Source organism: Eulemur rufifrons, chromosome 20 (assembly GCF_041146395.1).
Source record: "Eulemur rufifrons isolate Redbay chromosome 20, OSU_ERuf_1, whole genome shotgun sequence".
Lineage (NCBI taxonomy): Eukaryota > Metazoa > Chordata > Mammalia > Primates > Lemuridae > Eulemur > Eulemur rufifrons.
In genome coordinates, this window is record NC_091002.1 from 23,400,560 (window position 1) to 23,425,000 (window position 24,441).

The window sequence follows — 24,441 nt, forward strand, 5'->3', positions numbered from 1 at the left end:
GTTAGTAAAAAAGAAACAGATTTCAGAGCAAAGAATATCAGCAGGGATAAAGAAGTTCATTTCATAATGATAAAGGGGTCAATTCATCAAGAGGTCATAATAATCCTAAATGTTTATGTACTATTAGGTACACAGCTTGGAAATATATGAAGTAAAGACTGATAGAAATATAAGGAGAAATAGACAAATCCACCATTATAGTCAGAGATTTCAATATCCTTTTCTCAATGATTGCTATAACAAGCAAACAAAATCAGCAAGGAAATAGAAGACTTGAATAACACTATCAACCAACTTGACCTAATTGACATTTATAGAACATCCAACAATAGCAGGGGCTGGGCGCAGTGGCTCATGCCTGTAATCCTAGCACTCTGGGAGGCTGAGGTGGGTGGATCGTTTGAGCTCAGGAGTTTGAGACCAGCCTGAGCAAGAGTGAGACCTCATCTCTACTAAAAATAGAAGGAAATTATATGGACAACTAAAAATATATAGAAAAAATTAGCCAGGCATGGTGGCTCATGCCTGTAGTCCCAGCTACTCGGGAGGCTCAGGCTGTAGGATCGCTTAAGCCCAGGAGTTTGAGGTTGCTGTGAGGTAGGCTGATGCCACAGCACTCTAGCCCAGGCAACAAAGCGAGACTCTGTCTCAAAAAAAAAAAAAAAAAAAACCAAAAAAACGTACACATAACATTTGCAAAACGGACCATATTCTGGCCCACAAAACAAGGGTCAATAAATTGAAAAAGATTCACATCATACAAAGTATATTCTCTGACCGCAGTGGAATTAAATAAAAAATTAATACCAGAAAGATATCTGGAGGATCCCCAAATATTTAGAAACTAAGTAACATATTCCTAAATAACCCATGGATCAAAGAAGAAATCAGAAGGGAAAGTAGAAAGTATTTTGAAATGAATGAAAATGAAAATGCAACGTATCAAAATATGTGGGATGTCACTAAAGCAGTACTTAGGGAGAAATTTATAGTACTAAATGCCTATATTAGAAAAGAAGGAAGATCTCAAATCAATGATCACAGCTTCTATCTTAAGAAACAAGAAAAATCAGCCTAAGCAAGAGCAAGACCCTGTCTCTACAAAAAATACAAAAATTAGCTTAGTGTGGTGGTACATGCCTGTGGTCCCAGCTACTTGGGAGGCTGAGGCAGGAGGATGGCTTGAGCCCAGGAGTTTGAGGTTGCAATGAGCTAGCCTGAGCGACAGGGCAAGAGACCCTGTCTCAAAAGAAAAAAAAAAAAAAGAAGAAAATGAAAAAGATAAACTCAAAGTAAGCAGAATACATTTTCTCCCAGTATTCACACTTGTGTAGTCCCCTTTCACATTATACCACAGGTGGTCTGTGTGACCAGTAGAATATGGCAGAAGTAATGGTATGTCACTTTCTAGATTAGGTTATAAAAGACACTGTGGCTTCCATCTCAAAAACTCTCTCAGATCACTTGCTCTGGGGAAGCCGTGTCATGAGCAGCCTTATGGGGAGGCCTCTGTGATGTGGAACTGAATCCTCCTGCCAATAGCCAAGTGAGTGCTTGGGAGCAAATACTCAAGCCCCTTCAGACTGCAACTCCAGCTGACAGCTTCATTGCAACCTCATGAGAGATCCTGAGCCAGAAGCACCCAGTGAAGCCACTCCTGGATTCCTGACTCTCAGACACTGTGAGATGATCGAGATTATAAATTTTGGTTTTTTTGTTGTTGTTTTTTTAGAGACAGGGTCTCACTCTGTCGCCCAGGCTGGAGTGCAGTGGCGTGATCATAGCTCACTGCAATCTTGAACTCTTGGGCTCAAGCGATTCTCCTGCCTCAGCCTCCTGAGTAGCTAGGACTACAGGCACGTGCCACCATGCCTGGCTAATTTTTAAAGTATTTTTTGTAGAGATGGGGTCTTGCTATATTCCCCAGGCTGCTCTGGCCTGAATCAGGCCTCCCACCTCGGCCTCCCAAAGTGCTGGGATTACAGGCCTGAGCCACAGTGCTTGGCCAATGTTTGTTGTTTTAAGCTGTTGAGTTTTGGGGTAATGTATAACACAGAAATAGATAACTAATATACCTAGGGAGTGAAATTAGATACAGAAGAGTACAGTGCCGAGACCTGGGGCACTCTAATACAGAGAGGCTAGAAAGGGGAAGAGGAGCTAGCAAATAAAGCAGAGAAAGAGGGAAATTAAGAGGCTCTGGTGCATAGAAGCCAAGAGAAGAAAGTGCTTCAAGGAGAGAATAAAAACTACATCAAATGCCATTGCAGGGTTGGGAAAATTTGGACTGCAGCTTGATGAATGATTTGCCAAATTGAGATCTTTGGAGACTTTGGCAACAGTAATTTCAGTGGCGTGTGGGGATAACAGACTGGTTGAAGTGCACTGAGGAGAGCAAGTGGAAAGGCAACCTTTTAAAGGAGTTTTGCTCAAAAAGAGGGCAACGAAATGGTATGGTAGCTAGAGGGAGATGTCCATGGAAGATTTTTAAAATATGAGGATCTGCATATTTGGTTGCTGATGGAAATAATCCTGTTTCCAGATAGGGAAGTTGGTTATGTACAATAGAGAAGATACTTGAATGTGTAGTGGCAGAAAGGAATGTGATCCCATTCACAGGAGGAGGGCTGGCTTTAGATAGGAAGAAAGGATCTCATCTATTGTTAATAAGGGAAAGGTAGAGAATATGGATATAGATACAGGAAGTTGGTTGACTGGGTAGTGCAAAAATAAGGTGGTTCTCATTTAATTGCTTCTCCTTTCTCAGTGAAATAAGAAATGAGGCTGTCTGCTGAAAGTGAAAAGTGGGGAGGGAAGTTTAGGAGAGGGGAAGATGCGCTGAATGAATAAGTGGAAGAGCTATGTTTAGTCACTTAACCATCATTTCAAATTTTGTTTCTCTGAGTAAATGTGTTCTTGGATACAACGAAGGAACCTAGAACACATTCTTATTCCTCATCAGGGGTGTGTGTGTGTGTGTGTGTGTGTGTATGTGTGTGTGTAAAGGGGAATGAAGGCATGGGGTAGTAATTTCCAGCTACCAGAAGAATGTTAATTCTACCTGAATGAGACAACTGCTTTAGGACTGTTAACCTTCAAGAACTCTGAATGAAGGGGCAAGAATAGCTGCTTCCCCCAAACAGCGGGGACAACTTCAAACTCAGAGTCCCTTGCTCCCCATTACTGAATATGGGTTAATTTGCTTATAAGCTGGGTGCTCATAAATCAAGAGCTACCTATATTTTAATACAGTTTCTCTAGGTCATAAAAGATAAAGAAATAAAATGAAGTCATACCAAATGAAAAGAACACTTTTGAAGAGAAAGTTGATCATGGCTTTGCATTATTGTTTCTTAATCTTCAGCAGATTTTATTATCTAGTTCTTAGGGAAAGTTAGAATATGTGAAAGTGGAGAAGAAAAATCTGCACAGGAGAGAAGAAAGGAATTTAGCAACCATGGATTAGATTTTGATTGCCTTCAACAGACATTTCTGTTTTCTGTGTTTAGCCAAGTACTGATAGTAAAATTGTGAGTTTATTCACTCATACCCTACCCCAAGTGGGAATGGTCACTCAAATGGATGTAGTCTAAAGACAAATTATATTAGCATATACTTCTCTATAATAATATGTTGCACAATTAAACTATTGTGTATATGTTAGTTCATTATGGAAACCAACCTGTTTGCAGATGGGCTTTGTAAGAACTATTTGTTACATTATTTCTGAGACCTGTTTAGAGCCATTCTAAACTATCTGAAGCATCAAAACACTTTGAAAGGAGGCTATTGGTAATATAAATATCATGTTACTACTTCTTACAAACAAGGATACATGAAAAAAAGAATTCATTAGTAGATAGTTGTAATCCTTTCAGAACTTAGAAAGGCAAAGTTGAAGCCTCTGCAGAGGTAAAAAGGTGATACCGGGTAGCTAACACATTGAGGTTTTCTGTACGCTAGGCACTGTGTTAGTCCATTGTACACATTACCTCACCTAATCTTTCCAAGACCCCTGTGAAATCGGTTCCTATTCCCACTTTATAGCTGTGGAAACTAAGGCTCAGAAGGGAAAACAACGTGCCCAAAGCTACTCAGGTGGAACCTGGCTTTAAACCTGAGTCTGACTCGGAACCTTTCATTCTTCCTACCATGCTAACCTGTTCTCACTAAAAAGCCTGTCAGTGACCTTTATTATAGGACGCATTGTGCCTGTGGTTGGGGGTTGGGAAGAGGTGCTCCCGAGTCAGCAGCATGGGCTCACTAAAACCAAGTTACGCACTTCCCTTCTGGTTCTGGTGGGTTGGTGAACTGGCTCACAGTAGCAGACCAACCTTCCTGCCAAGAACACCTGGAAAAGCAGGATGGATTTAAAAAAAAAAATCTGTTTGAAGGCATTGAAAAATACCAAGTAGCTAGGACTCGAGGGGCCAAGTTTCCAAAGAGGAAAGTGAGACTAACAGTCTGAGCTGCTTTCTCCTTGACGCACTTACCAGTTTGTAAGTGGCACAGGTTGAGAGGCAGAGAAATGGAACAGAAATTGGCTGGTAAGCGGCTTAGAGCTAAGCAGAGCTATTGTCAGCCTCAGGGTGCTGGGGAAATAAAAACTGAGTGCAGGACCAACCAAGGTGGTAAAGGACTTGGCTTCAATTGGGACCTCTAAAGGACTATACTCTAGGAGTAAGGGTAGACCAGATACAGGCCAGTCTTACAAAGACTGAATCCAGCTTCTAATTAGCTCAATCCCTAAAGTGATACGGTTATATTCTAATTGCTTGCTAGAAGCTTAAAGAAATCCTTTCTGGAAGAAAAATAAGTGTCAGGCATACAGTAAACTTCAATATGTTAGCTACCCGATATCAACTTTTTACCTCTGCAGAGGCTTCAACTTTGCCTTTCTAAGTTCTGAAAGGATTACAACTATCTACTAATGAATTCTTTTTTTCATGTATCCTTGTTTGTAAGAAGTAGTAACATGATATTTATATTACCAATAGCCTCCTTTCAAAGTGTTTTGATGCTTCAGATAGTTTAGAATGGCTCTAAACAGGTCTCAGAAATAACGTAACAAATAGTTCTTACAAACATCCAGAGCCTCTATAATTTTTCATACATGACATTCATGATGAATGTCCATCATTCAGTCAAAAATTAGCGAGCAAAATAAGACAGAAAAAAAAAGCAATAAACAGATTCACAGGTGATTTATATATTGGAGTTATCAAACATGGACTTTAACTGTGACCAATGATTAATATGTTATCCAGGTGTGGTGTTACACACCTGTAATTCCAGCTATTCGGGAGGCTGAGGCAGGAAAATCACCTGAGGCTAGGAGTTTGAGACCAGCCTGGGCAACATATTGAGACCCGGTCTCTTTTTTTTTTTTTTTTTTTTTTTTTTTTTTGAGACAGAGTCTCACTCTGTTGCCCAGGCTAGAGTGAGTGCCGTGGCGTCAGCCTAGCTCACAGCAACCTCAAACTCCTGAGCTCAAGCGATCCTCCTGTCTCAGCCTCCAGAGTAGCTGGGACTACAGGCATGAGCCACCATGCCCGGCTAATTTTTTCTATATATATTTTTAGCTGTCCATATAATTTCTTTCTATTTTTAGTAGAGGTGGGGTCTCGCTCTTGCTCAGGCTGGTCTCGAACTCCTGAGCTCAAACGATCCGCCCACCTCGGCCTCCCAGAGTGCTAGGATTACAGGCGTGAGCCACCGCGCCCGGCCTGAGACCCGGTCTCTTTAAAAAAAAAAAAAAGTGATTAATATGTTCAAATAATATTCACTTGAATAGCTTAAAAAAAAGCTCAAAAAATAGATGAAAAGATAGAGAATTTCACCAGAGAACTAGAATATATAAAAATGAATCAAATGGAAATTCTAGAACTGGAAAACATAATAAATTAAGAATGCAGATGGGCCGGGCGCGGTGGCTCACGCCTGTAATCCTAGCACTCTGGGAGGCCGAGGCGGGTGGATTGCTCAAGGTCAGGAGTTCGAGACCAGCCTGAGCGAGACCCCGTCTCTACTAAAAATGGAAAGACATTATATGGACAACTAAAAATCTATATAGAAAAAATTAGCCGGGCATAGTGGCGCATGCCTGTAGTCCCAGCTACTCGGGAGGCTGAGGCAGTAGGATCGCTTAAGCCGAGGAGTCTGAGGTTGCTGTGAGCTAAGCTGACGCCACGGCACTCACTCTAGCCTGGGCAACAAAGTGAGACTCTGTCTCAACAAAAAAAAAAAAAAAAAAAAAAAAAAAAAGAATGCAGATGAATTTAGCAGATTACACAAAGCTAAAGAGAAGATAAGGCCTATAGAAAATATACACAAAGCTAAAGGAAGGTAAGATCTGTAGAAAATACCTGGACTGGAGCTTGGAGAGAAAAGGATGGAAAACACAGAAAAAGCCACAAGAGCTCTATATGACATGGTAGAAGGTCTGACATACATAGCAGTGGAATTTCAGAATGGTAGAAAAGACAGAATGAGGCAGAAACAGTATTTTGAAGACATAGTGGTTGAAAAGTTTTTCAAAATTTATTAAAGATTTTAATTCAAGAAGCTCTATAAACCCAGGCAGGATAAATTCAAAGAAAAACATAATATAACTTTGAACATAAATTGAAAATAAAACTGCTCAAAACCAAAGAAAAAGATTAAAAACAGCCAACAGGGGGTAATTATCTTTAAAGAACAGTAAGATGGAAACTAATTTCTCAACAGAAATGATAGAATCCAGAAAACAGTTGAAAGTTATCTTTACAGTACTGAAAGAAAACATCTGCCAACACAGAATTCTATACTAAGGGAAAATATCTTTCAGAAATGAAGGCGTGACCACAAAGAGGGTCTACAGAAAAAAATACAAAAGAGAGAGCAAAAGGAAAAAAGAGAAATGAAGGCAAAGCCAGGTACGGTGTCTCATGCCTCTAATCTTTGCTACTCCAGAGGCTGGAGCCTGAGCATTGCTTGAGCCCTGGGAGTTTGAGACCAGCCTGGGCACCACAGTACTTGTCTCACAAAAAAAAAAAAAAAAGAAAAAGAAATGAAGGCAAAGTAAAAACATTTCCAGGTAATAAAAATTGATAGAATGTGTTGCCAGCAGGCCTACATTATAAAAAAAAATACAAAAAGTCCAAATGATTATTATCCTCAATAGCATCATGGAATGTAGGAAGGAATAAATAAGAGTGGAAAAAGAAAATATATGGGTAAATCCACATGAGTATGATTGTGTAAAATAATAATGTCTTATGGATTTAAAATATATGTAGAATTGAAATTATAGCAATAACAAAAGTCTGAGGCAAGTTCTATGGAGTTAAAATGTTCAAAGATTTTTTTTTTGAGACAGAGTCTCACTCTGTTGCTCCGGGTGCACTGGTATCACCGTAGTTCATTGCAACCTCAAATTCCTGGACTCAAGTAATCCTCCTGCCTCAGCCTCCCTAGTAGCTGGGACTACAGGCGTGCACCGCCACGCCCAGCTAATTTTTCTATTTTTTTTTTTTTTTAGTAGAGATGGGCTCTTGTTCTTGCTCAAGCTAGTCTTGAACTCCTCAGCTCAAACAATCCTCCCGCCTTGGCCTCCCAGAGTACTAGGATTACAAGCGTGAGCCCCCACACCCAGCCTCAAAGATCTTTATATTATCTAGGAAGTGGTAAAAGTAATCATTTATTTTATACTCTAATTAAAGTCAAGGATATATGTAATGTAATCTGGAGGTTAACCACTAAAAGCATAGTGACTAAATGTATAACCAACAAGTTAGTTGAGGGGAAATTGGAATAACAAAAATAATACAGAAGAATGCAAGAAAGAAAAAAATGGAACAAATGGAAAATTAAATAGATAGTAAACTTAAATACAAATGTATCAGTTAACTGTATTTCGATTATCTTAGATTGGGTTAGAGAACAATAATTATGTATTGCTTTTAAGAAACATATACATCTTCCATAGAAAGACATAGAAAGGTGGAAAGTAAAAAGACAGAAAAAACTATATTATGCAAACATTAGCCCAAAGAGGTGGATGTGGCTATACTAATATCACATAAATAAGACTTTAAGGCAAGAAACCTTACTAGAGATGATTATTTTATAATGATAAAACATCACTCCACCCAAGAGATGCAGTATTTGTACATGGAAATGCATCTAACTACATAGCTTCAAAATATATAGTACAAAAATGATATAACTAAAAGAAGAAATAGATAAATCCACAGTCTTAGTGGGAGATTTTTAACATAGCTCTCTCAGTGATAGAACCAACAGACCAAAAAAATCAATACGACACAAAAGATTTGAACAGATCATTAGTAAACTCAACCTAAATGTCATATATAGAATGATGCACTCATAAATGTTAGTATGCACATTCTTTTCAAGTGTACATGGAGCATTTACCAAAATTGACCATATGGTGGACTACAAAGTAAGTCACAATACATTTTAAATGATTGAAATCATATAGTGTATTTTCTGTGACCACAGTAAAGATAGAAACCAATTATAAAAATATATAATAAAAAGAGGCGGGCCTTGTGGCTCATGCCTGTAATCCCAGCATTTTGGGAGGCCGAGGGAGAAAGATTGCTTGAGGCTGAGAGTTTGAGACCAGCGTGGGCAACATAGCGAGACCCTTTTTCTACAAAAAAAATTTTTTGAAAATTAGTCAGATGTGGCTTGCATACTTGTAGTCCTAGTGACTTGGGAGGCTGAGGTGCCAGGATCCCTTGAGCCCAGGGGTTATAGGTTACAGGGGGCTATGATGGCATCACTGTGCTCCAGCCTGGGCAACAGAGCAAGGTTTTGTCTCTAAAAAAACCCAAAAAACCAAACAAACAAAATATATAAATGTATATGTATATAAATAAAGAAAACTTTCAAATATTTGGAAATTAAACATTGTACTTTTTTTTTTTTTTTTAGACAAGGCCTCACTCTGTTGCCCTGGCTAGAGTGCAGTGGTGTCTTCATATCTCACAGCAACCTCAAACTCCTGTGCTCAAGCGATCCTCCTGCCTCAGCCTCTCGAGTTGCTGGGACTACAGGCTCGCTTCACCATACCTGGCTAATTTTTTCTATTTTTAGTAGAGATGGTGTCTTGCTCTTGCTCAGACTGGTCTCAAACTCCTGAGCTCAAGTGATCCTCCTGCCTTGGCCTCCCAGAGTGCTATAAACATTGTAGATTTTTAAAGTAGAAGAAATGTCAGCGGAAATTAGAATATATTTTCAGTTGAATGATATTGAAAAAACAACATATCAAAACTTGTGTGATGCAGCTAAAGCCACACTCAGGAAAATATGTTGCCTTACATAATAAAAAATAAAGTATTATTAACAACTTTATGTCAATAATGTTGAAAATTTAGATGAAATGGACAGATTCCTAGAAAAAGACAACTTATCTAAACTGACAAAGAAAAATCAGCAAATTGGAATAGTGTTTGATCTATGAAAGAAATTGAACCTATAATTTAAAATCTCTCAAACAAACCCAGGCCAACATGGCTTCACAGCAAGTGAATATTCCCAAATCTTTGAGGAGGAAATAAACTTACCAGAGAACAGAAGAAGGGAAAACATTTCCTAGTTCATTTTATGAGTTCAGCAATCTTGGTCCACTATGGAGTTCCTCTTGGCTATTATATACGTCTTAGAACTAAAATTCACTTCATACCTTTAGGGTGTTAACAGTTCTTCAAAAGATACACAATGTGTCAGATTTTGTTCATTCCCTTAACTCAATGTACAATCCTAGTGGCACAAAATGATCCAGTGATACTAAATAATTCTCTCTCATATACACACTAGCCAACTAGCACAGAACAGTTTTCTAGGAAAGAAAAAGATTTTTGCGATAGAATAGTTTTCCCCATATCTCCTACACTCTGGAAACTAATAATAGTAACATTTAACTTAACTTTTTTTTGTGTCTGTTTTTCTCCTGCAGACTCCATTAATAATATACCTCTTTCATTTCCTAATTGACTATGCTGAATTGGTATTTATGGTAAGTAACCTTCCACATAGAATCGATATGTATCTTTTTTAATTTTTTATTTTAGTTTTTTAAAGCCAGTCAAATTTAGCAGTGGGGGGTTGAATACCAACTTTAGGGACACTAATGTTAATAAGTTTTGATGACCCACTACCATTGGACCAGTTGATATGTATCCATTTTTAAATTTTAGTTCGTTGTCTTCTTTTTTTCCTTTTTTGAGATAGGGGTCTTGCTGTTGCCCAAGCTGGCTCTGAACTCCTGGGCTTAAGCAGCCCTCCTGCCTCAGCCTCCCTAGTACCTGAGACTGCAGGCACACACCACCATGCTGACTTGTCTTCTTGTTTGTTTTTTTTTTGTTTGTTTGTTTGTTTTTTTAGAGACAGAGTCTCGCTCTGTTGCCCGGGCTAGAGTGCTGTGGCGTCAGCCTAGCTCACAGCAACCTCAAACTCCTGGGCTCAAGCAATCCTTCTGCCTCGGCCTCCCAAGTAGCTGGGACTATAGGCATGCACCACCATGCCCGGCTAATTTTATCTATATAGATTTTTTAGCTGTCCAAATCATTTCTTTCTATTTTTAGTAGAGATGGGGGGTCTTGCTCTTGCTCAGGGTGGTCTCGAACTCCTGAACTCAAAAGATCCGCCCGCCTCGGCCTCCCAGAGTGCTAGGATTACAGGCGTGAGCCACCGCGCCTGGACTTGTCTTCTTGTTTTTAAGAAAAAAAATCTGTCTTAGTAACTCAGGAGTCTTTCAGAGAATAAAAGTAAAAACTTAGGTCTTTAATTTGAATTCATGGAACTGTGGCAGTATTATGGAAGTGTGAGGAATAATCTCTAATGTCTGACCAGTTTCAATTCCTCATTCTTTTTAGAATTTGGTTTCTGGACTATACAGTCTTGAATTTTGTAGCTCCAAGATTCTATGATTGGCTTTAATTGTGGTGCTGGTGTGGAAGGCATCCTGAATTTCCTAAGCATTCTGCTAAGAGAATATGTGAGTCATTATGGAAGAGGACACAAGACTGATGAAACTTTTGGGGGGCAAGAACCTTCAAAATTGAGATGACAGGCCTGTGTTTTGAGAGCATAGCAATTTGAAACACTTGTCTAGGGTTGAAAATTTGGGTCAAGAAATATTTAGGAAGTCCACTATGGTCTTCCTTAGTAATTATAATGGCTGCTATTTATTGAGGACTTACTGTGTGCACTTGGCATTCATCAGGCCTGCACAGCATTGGGTATTATTCCCATTTTACAGCAAATGTAAGTAGCTTGCAATTCTAGAGCAGATGTGGGACAACAAACTGAAGTGAGCCTAGATGGGGTTCTAATCCTCAGGGTTTTCCAGTCAGACCTCCTGAATGGGCCTTATCTTTGGGAGTTGAAGTGAGGGTTGGACTTCTGCCTGACTGTAAGAGTTCAGTACTGGCTGGTCCACCACCATCTCAAAACTCTAGGCCCTGGTAGCACTCCATTACTCTTACACTAATTGGGTTCTATTTCCTGTTATTTCTCTTTCTCTTGACAGATAACTGATGCACTCACTGCTATTGCCCTGTATTTTGCAATCCAGGACTTCAATAAAGTTGTGGTAAGTAGTTAGTAGGTGGGACACAGCTGGTGGAATTTGGTAACCTGCTGGTCTTTGTTATTACAAAGAATCAACGGTCTTGTACTCAAGGATCCAACTGCTTTAAAATGCTAAGAAGTGGGTGTGAAACTTCTGGCCTCTTCAGCCAGCCCAGGAATGAGCAAACGAAAACTCACAAAACAGTTTACTAATAGATACCGAAAGGTCAGCTTACTCTGTGTAGTTTACTAATAACTATTAATATCCAGACACCTGTGCAAGTTCAGACTTTCTGGAGTAGAGTTAAACAACTGTTATATTAATGAGGACCTCTAAAAATCTTCCATTCCTTTCACCAGTTTTTCTTTTCAAAGTGAATAAAGCATTTAACTCACCATGTCAAGCCTGAGGTAAAATTAGATTCCCAATGCTGTTTCTCTTTCCCTGCAGAAAGTAATCATAATTGGAAAAATTGGCAGGTATTAAATGCCTGATGTAAACTTTAGTCTTAATCCATATGTAATAGCCAAGGGGAATTGCATCATGGAACCATTCTCCTTTTCCAGGGTTCTGAGGGAATTAACAGATTATCCACGTGTACTTATCCATGTAGTTGTAAAAAAAAAAAAAAAAATTGGCTAAAGTCCTCCTCCTTGATTGGCTGGGAGTCTCTGAGAGGATTTAGGTTGGGGTGAGATACGGCTGAATCTCATTGGCATCTGTTTGTGGTTCATTTTCACTTTTGTTACCAAGTAATAGAACCAGAAATAGGCCGGGCGCGGTGGCTCACGCCTGTAATCCTAGCACTCTGGGAGGCCGAGGCGGGTGGATCGCTCGAGGTCAGGAGTTCGAGACCAGCCTGAGCAAGAGTGAGACCCCGTCTCTACTAAAAATAGAAAGAAATTATATGGACAACTAAAATATATATATACAAAAAATTAGCCGGGCATGGTGGCGCATGCCTGTAGTCCCAGCTACTCGGGAGGCTGAGGCAGTAGGATCGCTTAAGCCCAGGAGTTTGAGGTTGCTGTGAGCTAGACTGACGCCACGGCACTCACTCTAGCCCGGGCAACAGAGCGAGACTCTGTCTCAAAAAAAAAAAAAAAAAAAACCAGAAATAGCAGTCTGCCTTTCTGTGTCACTGGTCGTCAGTAACAAATGAAGCTGGTGAATTCTAGCATTTTAGACCTCAGAGAGATTTTCTAAATGTCTAGACTGAAGGTTCTTAACTTGGGGTCCATTTATAGGCTTAATGGGTCTATAAAACCCTTGAAATGGTATGAAAATTGAATGTGTTTGTGCATATGTCATTTTTTCCAAGATTTCATAGCTGTTATTGGTACTCAAAGAGTCTTGACTCCTACCCTAAAGGATTAAGAACTACATTTTAGAGACTTAGTATCATTAAGGCTAGGGTATGTACATGTTAAACTAATGGAGTATAATTTGAAAACTTTAGGGGCTGAAGTGAAATAATTTAACAGGATTCCCTTGAGGGCTACAGATAAAATAACTGGGCATGAGATTCATATGCTCTGGAGTTCAGAGATAAGGTAGCAATGGCTATTTTCTTCTCCAAGATAGGCTGTGTATGTAGATAGTCTTTGTTTGAAGTTATATTAATATGTGCTAAAATATTTAGGGATGAAGTGTCATGGTATCTATAGTTTACTTTCAAGTGGTTTGGAAAAAAATTTGTGTGCACCTGTGTGCATAGAGAGAAAGCAGATGTGGCAAAATGTTAACAATTGGTGGATCTAGGTGTTTACTGAATTATTCTTTCAACTTTTCTGTGGTTTCAAATTTTTCAATATAAAACACTGGCAAAAAAATAAATCTGTGTGTGCATATACATGAGATAGATATGTGATATATATGATATAAATATGAATGTCTAAGGGTGGATTTGTGGCTTTCATTTAAGAACACAATCACCCAGATCTTTTCAACCAAAATGTAAAACTGAAAACAAAACAAAAAACAAAACGTAAAGCTGAAATGTGTTTTAATGAAAGTCGATTAGAGGCCGGGCGCGGTGGCTCACGCCTGTAATCCTAGCACTCTGGGAGGCCGAGGTGGGCGGATCGTTTGAGCTCAGGAGTTCGAGACCAGCCTGAGCAAGAGCGAGACCCCATCTCTACTAAAAATAGAAAGAAATTATATGGACAGCTAAAAATATATATAGAAAAAATTAGCCGGGCATGGTGGTGCATGCCTGTAGTCCCAGCTACTCGGGAGGCTGAGACAGGAGGATCGCTTGAGCTCAGGAGTTTGAGGTTGCTGTGAGCTAGGCTGACGCCACGGCACTCACTCTAGCCTGGGCAACAGAGTGAGACTCTGTCTCCAAAAAAAAAAAAAAAGAAAGTCGATTAGAGATGCTAACATCACAAGTATTCCTTTTTTTGTTGTTGTTCAACTGTCATAAAAACACCTCTCACACCCCTTAGTTAAAACAGTTTTTAATCTGGGGAGGGGAGGGTTATGGAGAAGCAATGAAACTAGGTTTCAGTTAATTTCCTAACAAAGTAAGCCTTCAGTTTCAATAGGAGAGATACCTTTAATTTAGAGCACCAATAATTTTAATTCATTTGTTAATTCTGAGTTTATATGTAAACATATATAGATTTTTTTTTCTTTGTGTTATTTAAAGAGGGAGAGAAAAAAACCAAATAAGTTGTTGTCAATACCCTGTTTTTTAGGTGCACCAAGACATTGTTATTACCAAGACTGAATCAAAATTTGGAGTATTTTTGTTTCTCTATCTTCAGAGTTCAGATCATTAGAGCATTGGATTTCTTGGTCAGAATAAGAGTTTTATTTATGCTATGTTGAAAATTTACTCTTTCTCAATGGTGGATTTTGATGATAATAACATACTACTGTTGATTTAGATAGAATATCACCATGTCTTCCTCTAAATCTTCTCCATTTTGTCAGAAGGGTCCATATCCTACAGTCTGGAAGTATTTTAATCTTGCTGGGAATTTGAGACTTTTTATCCCTGGTAATGAAACTATGTCTACACCCAAATGTATCATGGAAAACTATGGTGCCGAGAGGGACCCCACTCCCACCCCATCTCTAGCTGTTAGCTTGTGGGTTATGAACGCTGGTTGAATGTGACCACTTGATTATCCTAACATTTTACATCTACCTCACTTGACAAAAGCAATGTTAGTCTAATCTGTCGTTTGTTGAGATGGTGCTTCTTATTTGGAACTCAGAGTTGATGTTAAGAAAGCTACAGGTGGTTTGATAGGGAGTGATAAAAACCTGTATCCTCTTAATGTGATTAGAGGGTTGTAAATTTAGAGGCTAGGCTCTTGCATTTGGAACGTGCTGAGGCTAACACTTGGGGAGGGGTGGACGCGGAGTGTTTCTTCCACCACCACCATAGTTTTTGGGGATACAAATGAGTGTAGATATAGTTTTAATGATTAGGAAAAGCCCTTTGTATGAAGCAGGAAAATTTCGTCTTTGCAAAACTAAATCTTCCAAGGGACAGGGAAAGGGCTGTATAGGGAAGTGGGAAGAAGGAAAGGAAGACTCCACCCTGGAAAGTTTTTTCAATTCAGAAATTTCTATTGAAATATACATATGGAAAAGCATACCATCTTGTCTACAAGTTGATTAATGATCACAAAGGTAAGACACCCAGAGAACCACCCATCAGGTCATTTTTAACCTCTCCTGTGATTGTTTTAAATCTCATCATTGTCAAGACTAGTGAAAATATCTAGAAATATTTATTTTTGATTTTTAAATTGTATTCCATAATGTCATTTATTTTTATGCTTATAATTTCTTGAAGGGGGTATGTGTGTTTGCACACGTGTGTAATTTTTAAAAATTTCCTTACATTTTTAGCCACTTTCCTGTCTCTTGCTGGATGCAATGGAAGTTTTTTTTTTGAGACAGAGTCTCACTCTGTTGCCCAGGCTAGAGTGCTGTGGCGTCAGCCTAGCTCACAGCAACCTCAAACTCTTGGGCTCAAGCAATCCTACTGCCTCAGCCTCCAGAGTAGCCGGGATTACAGGCGTGCACCACCATGCCTGGCTAATGTTTTCCTATATATATTTTTAGTTGTCCAGCTAATTTCTTCCTGTTTTTTTTTTTAGTAGAGACGGGGGTCTCGCTCTTGTTCAGGCTGGTCTCAAACTCCTGAGCTCAAAAGATCCACCTGCCTCGGCCTCCCAGAGTGCTAGGATTACAGGCGTGAGCCACTGCGCCCGGCCTGCAATGGAAGTTTTTAAAAGGGATTTTGTCTATGCTTAAAGGAGCTGATATCGGTCTATGAGACGAGCCATAATGGTTGCTGTGCTGATGAGATCGAGGGAGACAAAAAGAGGCAGCAGAGAATGTGGGGACTGCTGACCTGCCTGCCCTTCCTTCCCTCCTCGAGACTCCTTTCAGAAGTTCTTTCTGTTTTAAAGTACTTGAGATTGGGGTTACAAGGAAGTGCTTATCTTCCGTTGCTGGCGCAGTGTCACCTTTGCCCAGGATTTGGTAGTTGCCTCCATCTCTCAATGCAGCCCAGCTGGCTGGCTTCCCGTCTGGGGTACGGTCTGCATTCCCACCTGTCTCTCTGGCTGCCCCTGGATGAACTCCCGTTTCCTTTTAATAGCGTCTCGTGGATCTCATTCCCTCCAGGCAGCCTTCATTTTGCTGCAGAACTCCGACTCTTAGCTAGTGGGGCCTCCTTCCTGCTACCACTGCTGCAGCTGTCCTCTCTAAGCACTTTGATTGCTGAACCAGCCCTCTTCTCTCTGATAATAGCACCTTAGTTTATATTTTGTTCTTTTAATTAAACAACCCCAGCTGTGAATGGCACCATAAATCTTATTGATGATAATTCTCACCACTTGCACTTTGCCAAGTGGGCAAAGAATTGGGATAATCAAAGGGAGATTTTTGAAGTTTGTTTCAGGTTTTCAGATTAAGTCCTAAACCTATGCAAGAAGTCTGGCGTTACCTGTATTCCTGTGATGACCTCTTGATTTTCTTTTGAACTGAAAGATACTCTTCTGAAATTTTTTAATTTAAAAAATGTTTAAATTCTGAAATACTTAAGACATGCAAAAATAAAGAATACATGCTCGTGAACCTATTTTCAGCTTGAAAAAAATTATACCTAGCAATTGTTTCTGATACTTTCATCTCCCTATTCCCCCTCCCACCTGTAGCCACTGTTCTGAATTTAGTGGTTATTCCCACACACGCGGCCTTGACTTTTACTATATTTGTAAATATCCCTGAATAACTTATTATTTCCCATGCTTTTAACTTTATGTAAATGTACATAATGTATACATTCTATTGTGATCTGCTTTTTTATCGTTAAGTCTTTAATCATGCACAGATATTTAAACACTTACTACTTTGGGTCCTCTGAAACACTCTTTTCTAGTAGGTTGCAGCTGTTAGACTATCTAAATAAGATTCTCTGATCATTAAATCAGCAGGGCTACCAATTTTGGGTTCAGAGGCTTTCCATCTGTATTCTGATCCATGTTTGCTTATCAGGTTGACTACGTCTTTTTCATTCTGGAACACACCCATGAACTTGTTAGGACACACCAGGGGAAGGCAAGAGCTTCCCACCCCCATCCCACTCCTTTTTAACTGTCAGCTGCCCAGCCACACCTGACTCTTCTCCTTTTCTTCATCATGGCCATTCTACACCTCCTCCATGGAAGTAAAAAACTTGAAACGAGAGTGAGGGAGAAAACCCAAGATACTATGTCATTTGAGATTGTTCCACCTTGCTTGAAAATACTTCATTTTGCTGATGGAACTTTGGAGTCCTTAGGCCACTGACCATAACTCTTCAAGAGGGCTGAGAACTTTGCTTTGCCACTTGGTCGTTCACACAGCCCTTCAACACATATTTATTGTTTTGCCCACTGTGCCAGGTGTTTTGCATGCATGGTAAGCGAATAAGCATGGCCCCTGCCCTTACGGAACTTGTAGTCTAGTGAGGGAGACAGGCATTTAGTCACTCACATAAATAAGTGAAAAAGTTATAACTGAGCAGTGTTATGAAAGAATGTTTATAATTGGGGGATTTTACATGGTGGGAGGATGATGAGGGGGAGTGTGACTTTCTGAGGAAGTGATAATTTAACTGAGATCTAAAGACTGTGTGGGAATTAACTAGGGAAAGAGAGAAGAAGAAGTTGTTCCAGGTCAATTGCAAAGGCCTGGGAGCAGGAGGGGCGTGGCATGTTCCTAGTGCTCGAACTCAGAAAGGAGAGGTGGCAGAGAGAGTGTAAGTTGAGCCTGGAGAGGTAGGGCCTGACCAGAAAGGGAAGGACTTTTGTCTTTATCCTAAAAGTGACAGGAAGTAATTTGTTTCATGTGCTTTGTCTTTTTTTCCCCCTCCAGTTTAAAAAGCAGAAACTCCTCCTAGAACTGGACCAGTATGCCCCAGATGTGGCCGAACTCATCCGAACCCCTATGGAAATGCGTTACATTCCTCTGAAAGTGGCCCTGTTGTAAGTATTCCCTGACAAAACAGGGCTCAGTGCCAACAAATGCAAGGGAAAATCTGATGAGACTTTCCCATGTTGTTTGTGGTATTTTTGGAGATTTGCAGTCTTAGTCATCAAGTATTTGCCGTAGTTCTGTTGCACAACTGGGTTCTGTTGTTCTGGCCAGCAGAAGAGACAGAGCCATTCTGTCTCTGTTGGGACAAAGACTCATACAGGGATGTACACAATCAGACCCTTCACAAATGCTTTTTGACTTTATGCTGATCTGGGTTCCAGCCTACTTGTAACCAGTGTTTCTAAAGAAAAAGTTCTTCAGTTGTGATATACGGATTGAATAAAAGTCTGGTCTTTATGTGGCTGTTGTGTTGAGCAGCTCTATGTTTCATGTACAATGTAGTCCCCTATTTGTTGTTCAGAAAACTAAAGTGGGAAACAGATCCATTCCAGCTGGTGACCTATGTGGCAGAGTGGAGCTTATTGAGGTTTTATGAGGCTTAATGCTGCCCTTAAGCTTAACTCTTTCAGGTTTTTCCTATTTATGTCTCTGAGCTACGCAAATGTGAATAATTATTTAATCAGCTAATAGTCATTGAATATTGATATACTAGTTTCTAGGGATACATAGTAAACAAGACAGACAAGATGCAGAGTAAACAATTTTCCTTATGGGAAAACATGCCCTTAGAACTTCACAATTAGAAGGGGGTTTACGAGACTAGTTTATTCAACTCCCTACTTTGAGTGTGAATTTTCTATAAGGTGTTTTATATAGGTGTCTGTGCAGCTGTTTCTTGAACATCACCTGCTATTTAGAAATGTTTTTTTTTTTTCTTCCCACCAAACAGTTTTGGGGTATCAGTTCACATCTATGTATTTCAGAAATATTAGTTGGAACTACCTTAATAGAGGTTTAACTAGAGGTTTAACAACATTATGACTCTCTTATGGACTCATGTGTCCTGGGGGGGTAGTTTTATAATAGCAGCAGTTGTTTCTTTAAAGATTGTGTAACAGGCCTATCTGTAATTGCTGAAAAAAACACCAGCAATTTCTAGGCCTTTGGCCTTAGAACTGCTAATCTTACAGTCCTGGGAGGTATTGGATTTAAGGTCTTTATTTGTGAATAATAATTATAATCTCTTCCTGAGACACTGATATGTTTCTTTCTATCTGATAATCAGAATTATGTAAGTGGTCTACCTTTTCACTTTGTCTGCCAGGAAACTCAGAGCTAGATTTGTAGCTGATTATTACAATGCTATAGAAGACCTATTTGGTCTTCTTTCCCTTGCCTTTACTTTCTCCTTTTATTTATGTTTTTCCTGGTCTTGATTCTTTATTTCTATTTTTACCTTGCTATTATTTTTATTATCTGTTATTATTTTAGCTGCTTCAAATCCTTTGTGGAAGCAGGATAGAAATAAAAATAATAATTCATTATGACTATTTAAGGTTTCCCTACTCATAATCATTTCAAATTCATTTTCTCAGTCCATTCCTTTCTGCCTCTGGAAAAGACTAGGTGTTTCAGTTAAACTCCTCCCCATGGAAGGTCAAGATGTCTTTGAAGTTCTATGGCAACTGGCTTGTTGATTTCAGTAGATATTTATTTTGACCTTGGGGTATGGTTCAGTGGATACTGTTTGACTAACAAGAGGACTAAATCTAAGCTGCTCTAACCTGTTGGATTGGTGTGGCCCATGTCAGAGCTTAGGAACCTAATTGAGGAAAATGTACTTTCCTGATTTTCAGAGACAAGTGTAGCCATTCCTAAGATATCTGGCTCTGTAGGAATTGGTAGAATTGTATCATTTTTGAGGTCTAAAATAGTAGAAAGAATATTGGCTTTAGAGCCAGAAAGACCGGATTTTGAATGTATTTATTAGCTTATAAAAATTTTGGGCAAGTTACTTAACCACTGAGTCTGTTCCCTCATCTACAAATCTGGAATAAAGTTATGGCTGGTTTGCAGAATCTCTGTGATGATCGAGTACGATGGTTTTCCATATACCACATAGCATAGAATAGGCAGGAAAGGTTCAGGACCTTTTACTCATTGGCCCCAACCCCCACTCTATTCTCTTTTACCTGGGAGAACTCATTTCTAAGAAGTTGCCTTCCTTTGAGTATGCGTTTAGTAAATCTCTTCAGCGACCTGGCTGTGGTGGCCAGGACTCCCTGGTCCACTGATCAGGATTACTAATGCCATATATGTGTGTTCTTCCCCAGCTATCTCTTAAATCCCTACACGGTTTTGTCTTGTGTTGCCAAGTCTACCTGCGCCATCAACAATACCCTCATTGCTTTCTTCATTTTGACTACGATAAAAGGTAAGGCCCTGAAGGAGTATACAAAGCTCAGTCCCTGATTTATGCAGTTTTGTAACACTTAAGCTGTCGTTTTTTAAAAAAATACAATGCAACACTTAAAAACATTTTTTTAATTACACAAGTAATACAAGATGATTATAGAAAATTTAGATTAGCCAAGAGGAAAAAAAAATTAATTAAAACATCTTGAAAACCTACTCAGAGTTACTATTAACATAGTTTTTTAAAAAAAGTTCTGTTGGACCCAGTGGTGTGCATCTGTAGTTCCAGCTACTTGGGAGGCTACAGCAGGAGGATCACTTGAGCCCAGGAGTTTGAGACCAGCCTGGGTAACATAGTGAGACCCCATCTCTTAAAAAAAAAAAAAAAGTTCGAAAAGCCTTATAATGAGAATCACAGTCCTCATCTTTCTTCCCACCCTAGTTAAACTTCTTTGAAGGAACTGCTTTTTGGCTTTTGCTGGTATTTATTTCTATATTCCTAAATAAGACCTTACTGCTCTTTCATGAATTTTAAATTTAAGATATCATTTATTGCATTCTCATATGGGAGGTAAAGATTTAGCTCTTTTGTACCGATATCCCCACTTGCCCTTTGCCTGATTTTCTTACAGTAGTTACCATATACTAAAACACTTTTGATTAAATCAGTAGTCAGTACCTATATTTTACAACACTATATGTATTATTCCTTTGCTGAGCAAATATAACTATGATTACTTTTTCTTTTTGTACAACCTTTTATTCTTCCTAGGGTTAATAATTGTCTTTTTTTTTTTTTTTTTTTTACTTTTTTATTCTTAAAGGGGCATTATGAGGAGAAGGGTTCAATTTCCTTTTTTTTCTTTTTTGAGACAGAGTCTCAGTCTGTTGCCCTGGGTAGAGTGCAGTGGTGTAATCCCAGCTCATTGCAACCTCAAACTCCTGGGCTGAAGCGATCCTCCTGCCTCGGCCCCCTCCTGCCTCGGCCCCCTCCTGCCTCGGCCCCCTCCTGCCTCAACCTCCTGAGTAGCTGGGAGTACAGGCATGTGCCACCACGCCTGGATAATTTTTCTATTTTTTGTAGAAACAGGGTCTTGCTCTTGCTCAGGCTGGTCTCGAATTCCTGAGCTTAAGCAATCCTCCCACCTTGGCCTCCCAGAGTGCTAGGATTACAGGCATGAGCCACTGTGCCCAGCCAATAATTGTCTTTTATTTTTATTTTTTTTTTTTGAGGCAGGGTCTTGCTCTGTCACCCGGGCTGGAGTGCAGTGGTGTCATCGTAGCTTAGTGCAGCCTTAAACTCCTGGGCTCAGTCTCAGCCTGCCTCAGCCTCCCAAGTGGCTGGCACTACAGGCTACAGCCAACACACCTGGCTACTTTTTCTGGTTTTTGTAGAGACAGGGTCTTGCTATGTTGTTCAGGCTGATCTCCTGGCCTCAAGTGATCCTTCTGCCTTGGCCTCCCAAAGTGCTAAGATTACAGGCATGAGCCACTGCGCCTGGCCTATCTTGTCTTTTGAAATTTCCTATGTTTTGACAGGGGTCTTTTTTTAATTCATTGTGCTGAACACTTGGTAGGCCCTTTCAGTATGGAAACTAGTGTCCTTTAGTTCTAGCAGGTGTTTATATTATTTTTCATATTCTCTTTCTTTTCTCAGTCCTTTTTTTTGGATGTCAGACTTTTTTGATTGATCAAATATACACACTTTATTTTCTATTGTTTTTTCTATTTTTACTTCCTCTTTTTTGGGCTATTTCCTTGTTTTTATCTTTCAACACTCCTATTGAATTCTTAATTTTACTTATTACATTTTTAAGTTCTTTCTTAGTTTCCAGTTGTTTCTTTGAAGCATCCTATTTTTATTTTATCATCACAGTATTCTCTATTATCTGAGTATACTTTCTTTCAGTTTCCATCCATTCCAAGCATAGTCTCTTTGTTTCCTGGTCCGTCCTCCCTCCACCTCCGTTTGTTTTGGCCTCATTCTTTCATATGTGGGTATTTTCTTTTATGTGTGGTGATGCTGCCCATCTGTCTCTATTTAAGAGTGAGGCGCTAACATATTGACCGGACACTCTGAATATAGGCAGGGCTTGTTGGTGGATCATTCTCATTGTAGGGAGATCAGGTAGTGAACTGGCCTTTTTTGTTGGAGGCATCCCTAAATGTCATTGTCTGTAGACCTTATTTTCCTCTGAAACTACTCAGTTTTTCAGGGAGGAATCTTCTGATTTTCTGCCTGGAGTAGCAGAGTTGGGGTTGGTTTGGGGTGGAGGTTGCATAAGACTGGCTGCTAGAGTGGGGGAGCAGGAACAGGGAAGGTGGCTGATTTCAGACAATAGACTGTCATACAATCTCATTGCTCTTCAGCCCACACCTTCCTTAGCCCATTACTGTGTTCAGTAGCTCCTAGACCTGTGCCTCTTTCAGAACTGTGGTCTCCTGCAGGTGGAATAGAAAGTTAGAGAGATGGGGCATATAGGAGTGGTCACCGGGTTGCCCCTATTTGGGATGAGACCTGTGGTTCTGTCTGGTCTGTATACAAACTTTTAGCTTGGTTTTCATCTCTACCTCACTCCTACCTTCCATAGTACCTGATTCAGGTGTGGAATTTCTCAGAAGTTCTGTGGGATGAGTTGGCCTGATTTTTATTAGTATTCCTTTCTGTGAGCCACTGAGCTGTAATTTCTTCCACATTGCCAAGTCATTTATCCCTCTTTTACCTGCTTTATAGTTTCCACTGTTGTGTTCAAATTTATTTTGCTGTAATCTTATGTTCTTTAGGTTTAATACTAGTTTTATTCCCTCATTGTCATTTCAGTGAGGTTTTTGGAGGGAGAGATGATAAACACATGTGATCAATCTACCATTTTTTTTTTTTTCACTAGAAGTCCCTCCATTAGCATTTGGGGTGTATAATATTTCCAGATTTTTTCCCCTTATTTTTCTTCCAGACTTTAAAAATTGTATCTATTAGGTAGTACCACAAAAATGTTACTTAGCAAACCACTTCGAAACTCAGTGGCTTAAAAATACAAGTATTTACTTGTGCATCTGTAAGTTAGCTAGGGATCAGCTGATCTGAGTTGGATGTGGCTAGTCAGTTGGCCAGTTTCATCAGGCTTCATTTATGCATCAGTGGCTGGCAAGAGTTGGCTAATCTAGGCTGGGCTCTGTTCCATTTGTCTGTCATCCTTCTGGACCAGGGGACTAACTTAGGCATGTTCTTCTCATAGCGATGGCAGAGGCACAATAGTGAGTAGGCCCAATCAGACATGTGCTTTTTTTTTAAGTTCCTTGTTGCATCACATGTGCTAATATCCCATTGATCAAAACACAACACATGGCTGAGCCCAGGGGTGGAGAGTTCCATCCTGTTCACAATGAGAAGGGACTGTAAAATTACATGGCAAAGGGCCTGGATGTAGACAGGGATAGAATATTGGGGCACCAATAATAGAGCCCACCACATAAACTAATCAACATTTAGGCTGTCCATTTTAATGGCTGCTATTCCATTGTATGGATAAATATGTAGACATTTGTTAGCCAATATATACCATTAAATATTTAGGTGATTTTCCAGTTTTCAGCTATTTAAATACTATACTTAACTTTCTAATGTACAGTAAGTTTTGTACCCATGTCCAGTTATTTTCTTACAGTGAAGTCCTCGAAATAGAAGTATCTGCTACTAGCTGTGTACCTTTAGGATTTCTGAAGTTTATTGCTAAATTATACTCCCATGAGATGTGTATAAAAGTCGTTATGTCTGTGTGGTTGCTAAATAGTTTGCGTGCTCAGGATATGAGTAAAAAGGTGTACCTAGAACCTTTTATTTACTCAGAGTTTACTTGCCTTTTCTAGGGTGCTACATGAGTATGACTTAGGTATTCATAAGAGATTGCTTCTCTTGGTGTGTTTATGAGTGGTCTTTTTGTAGGCCTATTAGTTTAACTTATTATTGAGCTACTTAAAATGACTAGATATTGCATAGGCTGAATTGTCCTGTTCTGAAGATTGTGGTCATTTTGTCAGAAACAGCTCTGAAATTAGTG

At 39.5% G+C, this 24,441-nt stretch overlaps 1 protein-coding gene across 1 annotated transcript in view; it reads left to right on the forward strand.

Moving 5' to 3' along the window:
- The window catches only part of PIGU (phosphatidylinositol glycan anchor biosynthesis class U), a 94,880-nt gene that overhangs the window by 17,859 nt on the left and 52,580 nt on the right, over positions 1-24,441 (forward strand). The window contains exons 3-6 of the mRNA XM_069495708.1: positions 9,965-10,024; positions 11,540-11,602; positions 17,966-18,075; positions 20,302-20,402. Coding sequence (XP_069351809.1) covers positions 9,965-10,024; positions 11,540-11,602; positions 17,966-18,075; positions 20,302-20,402 — 334 coding nt within the window. The remainder of the gene's footprint in view (positions 1-9,964; positions 10,025-11,539; positions 11,603-17,965; positions 18,076-20,301; positions 20,403-24,441) is intronic.